The sequence below is a fragment of the Micropterus salmoides genome, unplaced genomic scaffold, assembly GCF_014851395.1.
Source record: "Micropterus salmoides isolate LMB-PRFRI ecotype aquatic unplaced genomic scaffold, ASM1485139v1 Ms_hic_scaffold_17, whole genome shotgun sequence".
NCBI classification, from domain to species: Eukaryota; Metazoa; Chordata; class Actinopteri; order Centrarchiformes; family Centrarchidae; genus Micropterus; species Micropterus salmoides.
Window position 1 is genome coordinate 7,524,562 of NW_024040817.1, and position 14,120 is coordinate 7,538,681.

Genomic DNA, 14,120 nt, shown 5'->3' on the forward strand with positions numbered 1-14,120 from the left:
GTAACAGTGTGGCGTCTTTGTCTCCAAACATCCACTAAGGCAATGAATGTATTATCACATGGTGTCATTCACTGTGTGCTGTATAAATGACTGTCACACCACATCCATTAAGTGGTTTAACACTGAGTCGTAAATGTGAAACTGAGTGCTTTGGGTAAAACGTTCCGTTCTGATGAACTATAACCTTGACATTTCACTCCCCTAATAATAAGAATGTAGTGAGTAGTGTAGGTTTATTGTAGACACACATATACGTAGGTATACATCCCAGGACAGACATAATCAAAGAGCACACATGCCAGCAGAAATGCAATGAGTTGCTTTTTATGGAGTCTGCTTTGTTGCAAAAGCTCACTTGGAGTCAACACGTTTAAAGTCCTGAACCTGTCGTCTAATTATAGGACTGTAAAATGGCAGGCAGAGGGAGCAATAGAAGATAATTCCTGCTGTGTAAGAGGGAGAAAGTGTGTATGTGTGACTGATTATGTGGCCGCAATATGTTTGAGTGAAGGAGATCATGTGAGAGAGAGGGAAAGAAAATAAAGTGTATTTGTGAGTGAGATGTATTCATATCTGCAGTGTTCCTAATACATGTGGAGCTCATTTGTGGCCTATTGTTGGCAGAGAAGACAAGCTCTATCTTGCCCTGCAGACAGGACGGGAACTGAGTGCAGTCTCCTCTCGCTTTCTTTTCCGTCTCTTTTGAGTTATTCTATGAGTGTCACTGTCTTTCACAGACTCTTCCCGTCTTCTCTCCACCTGTTTTAGTCACTTGCTCTCTCGTCTTTACTTTTCTGTTTTCTGCCTTTTTCCTGTCTTATTTAACAGCCTTATTTTCCCTCTCTTTTTTTCACTCTTGATTTTCAGCCTGATCATCAGCTCTACATGGGTTAGGGACACAGTAAAAATTTGACTTGTCTCACTGTTGTTTGCTCATAATGTAATTTTGTATTAGTAATGTAATGTATTTAGTTTTATATAATACACTCACCAGCTACTAACACAGATTTGGGCTATACAGAAAAAATGTCTCATTAACTCCAATAAAGCCATCAATTTACTATTTTGCCCAATTTATTCCTGACACTGGTAACTTACACATAAAATTCAAAATTGGTGAAAAGTCAAAAAGTGAAAAATCATGGGATTGGGAAGGCGTATTGTTGTGGGAATGGAATGGGACCAGAGTGAAAATTCACTTGTGAGTCACCTTCTAAGCCATACTTTTAATCAAAGTATCAATCAAACAAAATGTGCTAATATTTCTTTACCCAACCATCAAAATAAAACTCAGGCATTTGTTTCACTTCTTTATTAAAATCATCTTTTTATTTCTGTCCTGCTTGCAGTACATCACAGTATTGTCATTGTCCCCACTGGTGGCAGATGTGGCTGAACCTGTGGTGGCAGCCTGTGTGCGTGTGTGTGAGTGTCTGTGTGTGTGTCTGTATGCATGTGTGAGGCGCTGACAATAAAGTGTAGCACAACTAGCCATCATCTCATACAGTCAGTCAATACAGCAGTATTAATACAAGGCCTTTGTTCAGAGGTGTACAGGCAGAAACTGTGAATGTGTTTCCACTGAAGGCTAAAATTGGGCTTACCAGGGCTCAGGGCCAGTAAATGCTTCATATAGTTCTAAATAACGTGTTGAAATTTGATTTACTTTGGACCACACTGACTTACATTAATGTATCATAAGAATGTAAAAGTGTAAGTTGGCCTGCAGGGTGGATCACCTATCTCCTACCTCTTAATATTTAAAATGTATTTGTGATTTTGTATTATATCTTTACTGTATGTTATGTTTTCTGGGTATGGTTATTCATATAAGCCATTATTGGCTTCTATCACACCCTCACATGTATCTTTTAAGATTTCCTTAATTATTTTGGTATCTATGTATGTGAAATTTTAATAAAAAAAATAAAACTTTCAGGCAGTGTTGTTTCAATGTTTCACTCAATGACATGTGCAGGGTCATTGTTGTCAATTTAGGAACCCTTTTTTGCTGGTAAAAGGGGGAATACTGATAATGTTTTTTGAAGTTATTATCAAAAAAGAAAGCCCTGGTTTGACCAGTTTTTGGTCTTAGTGGAAACCACACTAAGATTTAGCCCTGCCCCTGACATGTGTCGTATTAGCTTGACCAGTTTTGTAAAATTAAGAAAGAAACAGTGTGTTTGTTGTGTATTTTTTCCTCTTTTGTTTTACAGCACAGCAGCTTGGCAAATACAACACACTATGTACGTATATCAAAGTCCTTATATATACTGTATAGGTTGGTTGGCAGGGGTAGCTGTGCATGTTTTTGTATATAATACAGCTACTAAAAGATGCAAAAAAAGCCTGTGCTGCTCGCTACATTGTGTTTGAAAGAGGTCACCTCACTCTACACTGAGATATAAACTCCAGGGTCTGATGTGAACCCGAAACAGACCCCTACACAAGTGAGAGTTGTGGTAAAAGCTGCTGTATCCATAAAAGGTTTAATTAGTCATTAATCTGTAGCCCAAACCAAAAATAAAGGCCCCTCTGGGTAGACAAACACACGCCGCCACTGCTACAGTGACACGGTCATAAGACACTCGCGCCCCCCTCCACATTGTCACTTTGTTGAAATCTTAGCGTTAGCTACAGTAGATAGCTAATGGAGGCGGATGGTTGGTCTTAAGTGAGCAAAAACACAGTTACATACTGGTCTCTGTTCTCGCTGGGGGGTAGGGAGCTGGGCAGGAGGTTTGAGACAAGGAGAGACAGACAGACAAAAAAGACATTAATTCATTAAGATAATACCGAAAATTTAGTAGACAAACTTATATAACATAGATCTTAGCGCCTTGAAATATTCTATCATATATATTTAGATATGCAATTTTTTTGATGAAATAAATATATCCACAGATACTCTTTTTTAAAAACAGACCAGCTTTACAATTGCAGACACGCACCAACACAATGGATAGACATGAGGGAAAAGAGGTAAGGGGAGAGAAGGAAAGACTGGTGGCTCATTTCTCTGATGAAGCACCCATGCTCTGTGTTCACACCACTAGCAGCTGCTGTGCCGTACTAATGTGCAATTACCTGTGTATGCTAGCTCACTGATGCTGTAGTGTTTCAGCAACAGGGTGACACACAGCAAGACAAATGAGCCCAATCATTTAACTGCAGCTAACCTTTCAAAGACAAAAGTAAGCTAAATTTTCTTATAGGTCATACAGATTGTTTGTATTTGAGGCAACAGACTTGAGTTGCTTGCGGTGTGAACGCCCTGAAACATGTCACACTTACTCCACGCTTTTCCTGATTTCACTGAAATTTGTATAAGCTGTTGATTGCTGATTGTAATAAGCAAAGCACTTCCTCCAACTTGGCTTAATACAGTCTTTTTAGTAAATCTAAAATTTGAACAAATTAATCTCCCGATCCGTGATTATGAGTGAATATGTGTTTTTAACACATATTTATATTAATATGGAATGGACTTGGAATGAGAAACAATATCCCCAAATATCAAGATGCTAAACAACTATTTTCTCTAATGCTACCCACCGCCACAAATATATATGATATATATATATATATATGTATCTAGATTTTTTTCTTAAACAAAGGCAAACTACACAACAAGTTTATGTTTAAAAACTTAAATTCTCTTTTTGTTCTCTTCAGCTTAAGTAAATTATGGCTCAGATGCAGTTCTAGGCAAACAACAAGAGCTGATCAGACTTGTGTGGGAAAGATGGCTCAGGCATTATGACTGACTCAAAAACACAAACGCCATGGTGCCAACGGCTCTTGCCTCTCCACTAAAGCCCCATTGATGTTCAATGTCCTGATACTAAATTCTAATGTTGATGGATATAACTACCTACTCTAGCTAAGTGCTTGACATCGGAGTGTAACTGCTGGTGTCAGCTTGATCATGGATTAAAAAGCTATAGCTCTTGGTTATACATTTACAAGGTGAGAAATACTTTAAAAAAAAACAAAATCTCACAGGAGGTGCTACTGTGTCTTTCATAAACCATCACTCAGATCCAGCACTTCTTCAAAACTGTCTATACTGCTAGCATCCAACATAGGCACAGTCTCTTTGACATCAAAACGGCACTTGCACTTGATTTATTTTCACACCAATCAAAATCCTCCCCCTTCTATCATATAGTCTTGGTTAACAAGTTGATTAAAATACATACCTTCATACTCATACTTTGCACAAAACATATGGCAAGAGGCATCAGCATAAGGCTATACATTTCCCTGCAACAATCCTTTACTTTGTCTAACAAAACTGTGTAGCTCTACCTAGCATGTTGGAAACATATCTCCTGCTTGATGGCAAGCAAACCTGGGTTAATTAGTTTTATATTTGCAAACATTTGCTGTAGTCTTGGCACCGATTGAACCACTTGAAGGAGAAAACCAACAAAAGATTTAAAACTCTAAAAATGTTACTCATTGCAGATCTAATCCTTAAGCATGATGCATGTACACTTACCCTGCAAGGGTAACATACCGTTGCTTACTTCAGGCTATATCAACAAAGATGTTATGAATATCTTATGAATCCATCGGAAATGCTACAATTTCCATTTCCAAGTGTCTTAGATGTTGATGCAGCACACTTGTTGGTGGCTGACTTTACATTCAGTCAAATACAGGGAGAGAAAAGACACTGCCTCCATTGTCGTAGTTAGGTAGTTGAGAGAATGTTTCATGTGCAGCTTGAGTAGTATGGCACAGTGCTTACATTGTATTAGAATTAATACATGTTTTGATATATAGAACACCATTAATAACAACAACAACTACTACAACACAGAAGTAAAATAAAGGTTTCAAAGTATAAAATTGTAACATGAACAGAGGATGAATAATGTATTGCTCAAGAAAGAGAATAGATGAATTGACAGCAAGTGTGTGTACTTTTATGTGTGTGTGAATGTGTACTTGCATGTGCACATTTTTGGGAGATGATGGAATACTCTGCAAGAGAAAAGGAAACACAGCAGCTAATGTTGTACAGATTGATGTTGAGCTCTACTTAAGTTTGGCACTCAGCTTTTCATTAAGCCAGTAGAATATCAGTCACAGTTGACTTACCCTGTTGTCAAGAATACAAACACAGAAATGCACAGACACACATAATAATCACATCAAGGAGAGGAGCCAAGAGGGGAGGACAGGCGAGGAGATGTCAAGAGAGATGAGGAGAAGACAGACATGTGAATAAGGTGGGAAAAGAAGGTACAGCAGAGAAAAAGAGAGAGAAAGAAAATACGGAGGTAGAGGAGGTAAGAGGAGAGAATAAGGGGGGAAAAGATAGGAGAGAACAAAAGAGAAGCTAACAAGAGAGGATGCATGGATAACACAGAGACGACAAGGTGGTTATCACCCTCCTCTCCCTCTAAACAAGAAGGTATTGATCATACACAACAAACGTGCCTCAGAAGGGTGTCACAGTTCTGCGGGGGTGTAAACAGTTTGTTAAGGAAAAAGGAAAGTAGGGGTAAGCGTTTCATTTAAGGAAAAAAAATAAGAACATTGTTCTGTGTTAAAGGCTTCCGAGAGCAGCAGGCATACAGTACTACAAAGTTCCTGAGCCCTCAGTAAGCATTAAGAATCTTCTGAATACAAACTACTGCTCTGCTTCAACATCCAAAGCCCTTTACTGTCTATAGTAAAGGAGTCTCTTTCGGTTGTACCACTTTTAATGTCTGATTTGCTTTTAGTGTATTGGTTCAGAATGCAAGTTGTGGCTGTGGTTGTAGTCATTCACATACTGAGAGGAATAAAAGAAACAGTATAGCACAAGGTTGCTCCTGTTTTCATTTGACCAACCCCACTGGGTTTGTTTGGCTTTCTGGTTTGTTTGTTTGTGCAGACCTTTAGGAAAGGGCTCAGTGCGTATACTGTACTGACTTGGCTGCCTTGCCATGTTTGCTGCTGGGCAGATTCAGATCCAAATCACCTGCATAGCGTCAGCCTTGCAGGGATCTCTTATGACTTTTGATACCTTGTTGAACTTCAGACCTCGCTCTCCACGCTAGAGAAATGGGCCGAGCCCCTTCGCGAGCAAAGGCTCTTGGCTTTGAGGGGTAAGTGAGGAGACTGAGGAAACCTCTGGGGCTGAGGTACAGAGCGCAATCTCTGGTACTGTAGTTTAGCACTTGCCGAAGCCATGGAGGAGGGCTGTGGTGCCCCTGGGGTAGATGAGACAACAGAGGGAGAAGATACAGAAGAGGAAGAGGTAGGAGGAACGTGGATAGGATGAGATGTGGTTGGAGGAGCTGGAAGGGCAGGTAGGGGGGGAGGCAAATTAGGTATGAGTGTCGGAGGTGGGGATGGTTGCCGTCCTCGATCTCGATCCCTATCTGTTCTCTGTGTCCGCTGCTGGATACTGAGGTTTGACTGACTGCCAGATTTGGATGGATTTTGTGAACGATCAGGTTTGGAGGACGATGATGAGTCATGTTTGGACTTCAGGGGACCACCGAAACTCTGACAGTGGTGGTACAGCTCTTCCTGGCTTCGCGAACTTATGCGAGCCCATTTGGAGGAATGGGAGTGCGGATGGTGTCGGGGGGAATGACAGGAGGAACAAGCTGCATGCCCCCTTCCCTTGTCCTTTGACTTGCGTTTACTCTTCTTCTCATCTTGTATGTGGAGCTTGTCCACTGACCAGTATCGTCGAGGAGGTGGTGGCGTGAGAGGAGGCGGGGGCCAGTGTGACCCTGATCCCCACCCTCTGTCTCCTCCATCTCCTCCACCTCCACCACCCCGTCCACCAGACCCCCATCCACTTTCTGCTGTCCCCCACCTCTCTCCTCGCTCCAGGAACAGGTCATCTCTACTGTTGATGCTGCCAACTTTATCCCTGGAGGGGTAGGTGCTAAAAAACCAACCTCCCCCTCCAATCCCACCAACTGCCCTGCCTTCATGATCCTCCCAGTACCTCTCAAATTTCCCAAACTCTCCTGAAGAACCATCATCATCAGAATATATCCCAACTACTTTATCGCGTTCCCGCTCCTCATCGGACATTGTCCTTGTTCCTCCACGCCTCTTTCCACGCTCTGCTTTCCTCCTCTCCAGCTCAGAATCTTCTTCCTCTTGCTCTACTTCGGACTCCCACTCGTGGAAGGACAACCCCTCCTTGGAGTGCATCTCAGCTCTTCCGTTCCGTCCCAGCAATGGTCTCCTCTCTCCTTCCTTTCCTACAGCATCCCTGTCTGAACTTTTACTCTTCCTCCTTTTAGAGGTGACAGGCAACAAGGGCAGAAAGGCAGATGGAATGGTGTCAGAGGATGGGTTGCCCCCTCCCCAGAACTTAACAGATGAAGAAGGCTTACTGCTAGAGCTTTGATAGTGTTTGCTGTTCCTTCGCCTGTGGTGTCTTTCTTTTCCTCTGCTGTCTTCCCCATCATCCCTGTCTTTCTCGTCTCTTTCCTTCCTCTCATCTTCGCCTGGAATGTTCCATCCATAACTTCTGATTGAGCTTTCACTCTTTTTCCGAAAAGACTCCCGTCTCAGGGGTGGGTATGATGGGTAGTCTGGTGTACCTGATTTGAGTTCTTCTCTTTTTTCAGCATCTCCTCCCTCCTGCTCTGACCTCTTTCTCTCTCTCCTCCTCATTTTATCATCTTTTTTCTTCTTCTTCTTTGTTTTGCGCCGCTTTCGCTCCCTTTCTCTCTCCCTCTCCTCCCTCTTCTTCTTCTTCCGGCCTTTCTTCCTCCTCTTTCTCTCATGGTCCCTCTCTTTGTGGTGCCTCTTCTCCTCTCTACCCACTCCTCCATCACCCCGGCTTGTTGCTCCTCCCCTTCCACGCTCTCTGTCACCCCACGATGCCCACCACTCTTGTAATTGTGCCAGCTGGCTTCCTGTTCTCTCTCTGCCATAATCTCTCTGAGGGCGTGGCTTCCGGGGTGGGATTGGTGGAGGTGGAGGGCTGCATGGCAGTGAGCGCGATGACATTCGACGTGAACGAATTTTCCTCCGTGACCCAAGGAGGAGGCTGGACTCCTCTGTAAGCAGATCTGAGTCATAATCGTCATCCACCATAAAATCCCGGTCGCCTGCTCGATACCGGAAACTGAGTGAGGAGTTGTAGGAGCTGTCACTGGAGCTAGAGGAGGGTGAATGTGACCTAGAGAGCGACACAGAGGATGAAGAAGAGGCTGAGGATGATGTAGAGGAAGTGGAGGAGGACGAGGCACTGGAGCAGGAGGAGTAGAAACGGCATGGGGAGGAGGGAGTGGTAGGGGTGTGTGTTGGGGAAGAAAGGGGGACAGGCAGAGGAGGAGGAGGTGGACGTCGCCCTCTTCTTCCACCTCCATCACTTGCTCCATACCTCCCACCTCCTCGCCTCCCCAGAGGGAGTATATTCTCATACAGGGGACCTCCTGAGCTTTTTCTCCTTGCCTGAACGAGGCTTCCTCGTCGCCAGAAAGGAGGTCGTCGTGGGGAAGATGGAATCGGTGGAGGTGGCTTGGAGATTAAGTGCCCTGGGCCTTGTTGGGGGCCTTTAGGAGGCTGACGTGGTATCCCTGACGCTTTGGGGCCTCGAGGATTAGCTTTGGGAGTCTGCTGGGAGCCCCCTGCCTGTTGGTCCGAATTTGCTCCTAGACCCTCTGGATCAATAGGACCATAGTAGCGCTTATATTCATCTAGCCCTGTGTCACCTCCCCCCCCTGCTCCACCTGTAACTCCTCCTTGCAGGTTCCAGTGCTGTCCAAGGTTCTGATGATACTGCTGCTGGGCCTGGAGTTCACTGATTCCTCCTGCTATCCCCCCAACACCCACTCCTCCACCACTGCCTCCACTCATGACTTTCTCTGGCTTTGGCCTATTCCAGCGATCGACCACAGCAAGTCTGCGGTCATGCCGAGGCAAGAAGGTGGAGCAGGGCATGGGACCTTCAAGTAAGGGGCTGTTTGAGGGTCCGAGAGCCATTGCTGAGTGTCCTGTAGTTGGCGGCGATCCGGGTAGCATTGTGGTGTAGGTCTGCCCTTGTTGCTGTTGTTGGTGGTGCTTCTGCTGCTGCTGTTGTTGCACCATGGCAATGGCAGTGGTGTTATTTATTGTGGCTGTAACCAGGTGTTGTTGAGCTGCCGTAGGCATGGTGGTCATGGTGTGGTACTGGGTCAAAGAGCCTTTTCTGACTCCTGGTGCTGTCTCATCCTCAAACTGGCAGCAACTGTACATCCCCTGGGTGGAGAGATAAAAAAGAGATTGTAATTAGACCAGCGGGCTGCCAAGTATGATAAGGATGAACTGTGTGTGTGTGTGTAAGAGATACAGAAAGACCAATATTCCCAATTTTGAAACATATAGAGCAGTTTAGATCTGAAACTTACGCAAACAATATGAAAGGTATCTTCAGAAAACTTTATGAAAAACAACATATAAGTGTCATTATTCCTTTACCAATTTTGTCAAAAATATCGAGATCTTTTGAAAGTAGCAGATCCCTTTAAAGGCTCTCACTTTCACTGATTTTGTTATGATTCCTACAAAGAGACACTGACCACAAGATTAAATTAAAAACAAAATCTTAAGAAATTGACAGGTTAGAGAGAGAAAGAGAAAGCACAAAAAGCTGCTACCAATGTACCAAACTCCCTTTAAATATGTAAAAAACAACAACAACAACCCGACAGTGAACTACAGCATGTTTGAGACGCAAATGGTATTTTTTGTTTTAAAGGGAATTTCCATCCATGTTAAAATCTAGAATATTTTTTTTCTGACTCCCCTTCTATTAGTAACAATAAAAAAAGGAGCAATAACAATAAGCAACGGTAAAACAACTGTATATTACCACAAATTACTAAGCTGTCTAAACAGGCTTGGTTTACCTTGTTAGTTTATTTGAAGAAAAGAGCTTGTAGTTATAATATTGTACTACTGTACAGACGCAAACAATAGCATTTTAAGTAAAACTGATTTATTCAGTAGCTGTAAATGTACAGGGTAATGGCAATATTTGGAGTCATTCTAATAGCATAGCTTGGTGAAAAAATATCAAGTCAGCTACTATAAATACCTCACAGAGGATCCACTTAAAACTGTAGAAAGGTTGCCGTATCAAGAGAGGCTATACATTTGTCAGGGCTACAATTTATGTATTATTATTTATCCTCTCTCCAGCCTGTTTTCCTTTATCTTTAGTCAGTGTATTGCACAACCACTGACTGTGTAAGTTTGTCGGCTCAACACGTTTCACAAAAGCATTTTGAAAAGAAGAAAATAATCCCCCCCCCCTCTCTCAGCATGCTGGGAAATCGCCTTAGGGGATTTCCCCTCTACCTTAGGTTCTCTGTGTCACCACATCTTCTATAAAGGAAGACAACAGGGAGTACTGACCATTAAATATTGATAAGCATTTTGAGGAAACTTTGGACTGAGTTTAGCAAGCTTCTTGGAGAGTCAATTTTTCACACTATCAAACCAAATAAAGCTTTCAGCAAACAAAGCATCTCTCAGCTGGAACAGGACTGAGTTTTCTCCAAAAACACTGTGAAAAATAATTGTAGATGGAGGTATGCACAAGAAGTATAAATCGCCTGGAGAGAAGGCAAAACAACGGGAGTTAACAAAAGCCTCAGAACGTATTTTGTTATTGTATTTGTTTTTAGCTAAACTAAGTTTCTCCCATCACGCAAGGTTAGAGATTTTAGTGGCAACAAAAAACAGACCTAATTCCAGTTTCTAAAAGTATAGGGTGGGCTGCACTATTCTTCACTGGTGTGGGTGTAGAGAAATACTTTCCTAAAAGCAATTTTCTTTTCTTAAACCATTGACAAGCTATCTGCTAGTGCAGTATGAATATTTCAATGTATTCCCAATAGCAATCTACTCTTGAAGAGTCTTCTTGAAATGAGAATTGAAGTTATTAAAATTTCAAGAACAAGAATAAAACAGTTAAAGCTGATCTAAAAAATACAGTGCAAATTAATTTTCCTTTACTTACAGATAGTATTTTATTTATTTAGTAATGCCTAAGAGCCAAAAACGCCTTGAAAGTGAAATTTTTGTAGTGAAGGAAAAAGTTGAATTTGGGCGTCAGTCCAAATCTGTACCTAATGTAGAAGTTACTACTGTTTATTTGGTGTCAAGATTAATCTTCTCATTTATAGAAAATTAAAAAAAAATGTTCCTGTAGTTGTTTCTGACTAGGACATGTAAGGACAGAGACTAATTTTCAAATGATTTAGAGCTGTTATGTTTTGCCACTTGAGTTTAAATAAGATCATTCTCACTTGGTTTTAATCAGTGCTCCAAATGTGCATGGTGAGAACCAGTCTGGCTTTTTTCATCTTAGCAGTAACATTCAACAATGTTTGATATGAATAAAACATGAAAGAAAGAGTCAGAAATACAAGGAAATTACTAGCTTCTCGTGACATCTTTTTAAATTTTAAACCCCAAGCAGAATACATTAATTCTAAAATCGTGTTAGATGAGCATCTCAATCTCTACTGTGCCGGGATGCACTTTTTCCCCTACCTTTGTATATTTATGCTTCTCTGTAGATAGATGGGACTCAATTAGTAGTACTGAGGAGAGCCGTGTAAATCACAAAGACTCTATTATTCTTCATACATGCAGATGATTCATAATATCCATTGATATCTGTCACATCTTAATGACTCCTGTAAATCTCTGTTCTCCACCGGACACAGATCTGATGGAGAGACTGTAATAATGTTCCTTCCGGACACATGAATCAGCAGCCACAGCGGCAGAAGTGCTATCACAGTCCCCAGAGCATGGGGCGCAGCACACTGTGAAATTGAAACTTGGGTGAGTCACTGATTGGGTTAAAGCAAGTCACAGAGGCCAGCTGCAGAGGCTTTAAAGCAAGCATAGCATATAGCTTGGGAGATAGAAGGTAACTGGTCTTGGGAGTGCCCTTTGCATAGAATTGATGTTTTATTCTTAGAATAAGGAATGCTACAGATGAGAGTAGAGTCTGCTCATGCGAGAAAATATGCTGGTATGCTCTGAATGTATGAAGAGAGACGAAACTGCACTCCAGAGGGCTTGCAGGGAAGCCCATCAGGGGATATCGAGATATCAGAAAATGAAGGGAACTCAATGGATTTTCACCCACATGGTCCATATGAATTATCATTAAAAGAGTAAGTGTATTAAGTAATTGGCACTTCAGGCAGTGCACACAAGACCTAGATGTCTTTAAACTGACCATTGCCTAACTGAATCTGACAAACTTCACAAATTCACGTAGGGGTTTAAGCACATTTTTACATGCATACCGCAGGTTCGGGTAGACTTCGAGACTAAATTAAAAGTTACTATAAATCATTAAATATTATAGCCTGACTGGTTTTTGAAGCTAATAATAAATAATTAAAAAAAATTAAATATCTAATACTAACAGATGAGTCAATAGTAATTTATTTAACATAAACACATAACATTAGCAAACAAAAGTGCTAACGAAAGTGAACCACCTTATATCAAAGTGTACATGATTATTAGGCAGCTTCATTACCTCAGGTCAAATGGGCAGCACTCAAAATTTTTGAGGTGTGAAAACTGGACAATCAAACATTTAATAGTTTAATAGTTTTTTAATGGTGCAGAAAGGGCATGGAGAAGAAAAGACGCAAATTAAGATTTAAATGTGAAGCTACCAGAAATCCATATTCCACCAGTGCCACCATATTCCAGAACTGCAACCTAGCCGGAGTGCTCAGAGACATGGCTAAGGTCAGGAAGGCTTCAAAAACGACCACCACTGAATAAGATTCACAAGTTGAAGCATAATAAGTGGGCAAAGAAATTCCTCAAAACATATTTTTCAGGTTTTATGGACAGATGAAATGAGAGTGGCTCTTGATGGACCAGAAGAATAGGCCTGTGGCTGGATCGCTGAGGGACACAGGGCGCCACTTCAACTTAGGCGCCAGCAAGGTGAAGGAGAGCTACTGGTATAGGCTGCTATCATTAAGGATGATTATTTGCACATTTTCGGGTTAAAGATGGACTGAAACTCAACTACCAAACCTACTGCCAGTTTCTGGAAGATACTTTCTTCAAGCAGTGGTAGAGGAAAAAGCCTTCAGCATTCAAGAAGGCCATGATCGTTATGCAGGATAATGCTCCATTACATGGCTCCAGGTACTCCACTGCTTGGCTAGCCAGCAAGGGCCACAAAGACGCCCAAATAATGACCTGGCCCACTTTCTTACCTGACTTGAATCCTATAGAGAACTTGTGGATCGTGTTAGGTTGTGAAGTAATGTGTAAAGCCAGTATTTTGACAGTGCTACAGTATTTTGAACTGGATAACTGTAGCAACTGGTCACGTTAGACGGCCATCTAACGTTATCTAACTTGAGCCAGCTAAAACACAAAACCAGAACATATTAACATGCTTTACAGAAATGTTAGTTTACCTGTCCAACAGGATGGAAGCCAACTCTGAGTCGGTTTTGTCAATTTCAAAACAAAGCAGAGGTCTCTTGGTAAGTCAAACCTTTCTGATGTTTACGGTGTTTTCACCTGATGTCGATCTGATTCTTGTTTGACCTGATGGGCTCCAGCACATAAAACTTTGTTATTGGTATTTAACCCAATGTGGAGTTTGTGTTGGTGGTCTGTGTTATGCTGGGAGAAAGTCGACTTTTGGTTTTACCGGACTCCATCTCGTTAGCTGTGCTGTTGTTGCTGTGTATACGGTACAGAAGGCAAGAGGCTCTGAAGCGCTTGCAGTCACAGCCAATTGATTTCCTGGAAAATCAACCAGGAGTCAAATTGAGGAGGAGACAAGCCTGGGCTGTGTTAGGTGAGGGATTTCCTAGTAGGTAAAAGTAAACATTACCACAGTTGAGCGGTGACAGGGACCTGGTGGTTTTTAACGGGACAAATATTAAATAGTTGTTATTGTTTCCTATTTATGTTTAAAATTTTTGTTGTATTTTGTTTCTTACCAGTTTTCTTAATTGACCCTTTGCTAAGCCACACCCCACTTAGTTACTGTTGCTAAATCTGACAAACTGTCAGACCTGTTGGACCACTGTCTATTGCTGCACTCCCTGGAGAACTATTGTCAATTTTTTTGGAAAAAGCAATCTGAGAAACACATC

General features: G+C 41.8%; 1 protein-coding gene across 1 annotated transcript in view; it reads right to left on the minus strand.

Annotated features, from left to right (window-relative positions):
- Positions 1–1,306: 1,306 nt before the first annotated feature.
- The window catches only part of grin2da (glutamate receptor, ionotropic, N-methyl D-aspartate 2D, a), a 228,923-nt gene continuing 216,109 nt past the window's right edge, over positions 1,307–14,120 (minus strand). Inside the window, exon 19 of the mRNA XM_038725574.1 lies at positions 1,307–9,213. Within this exon, the coding sequence (XP_038581502.1) occupies positions 6,034–9,213 (3,180 nt within the window). The 3' untranslated portion in view covers positions 1,307–6,033. The remainder of the gene's footprint in view (positions 9,214–14,120) is intronic.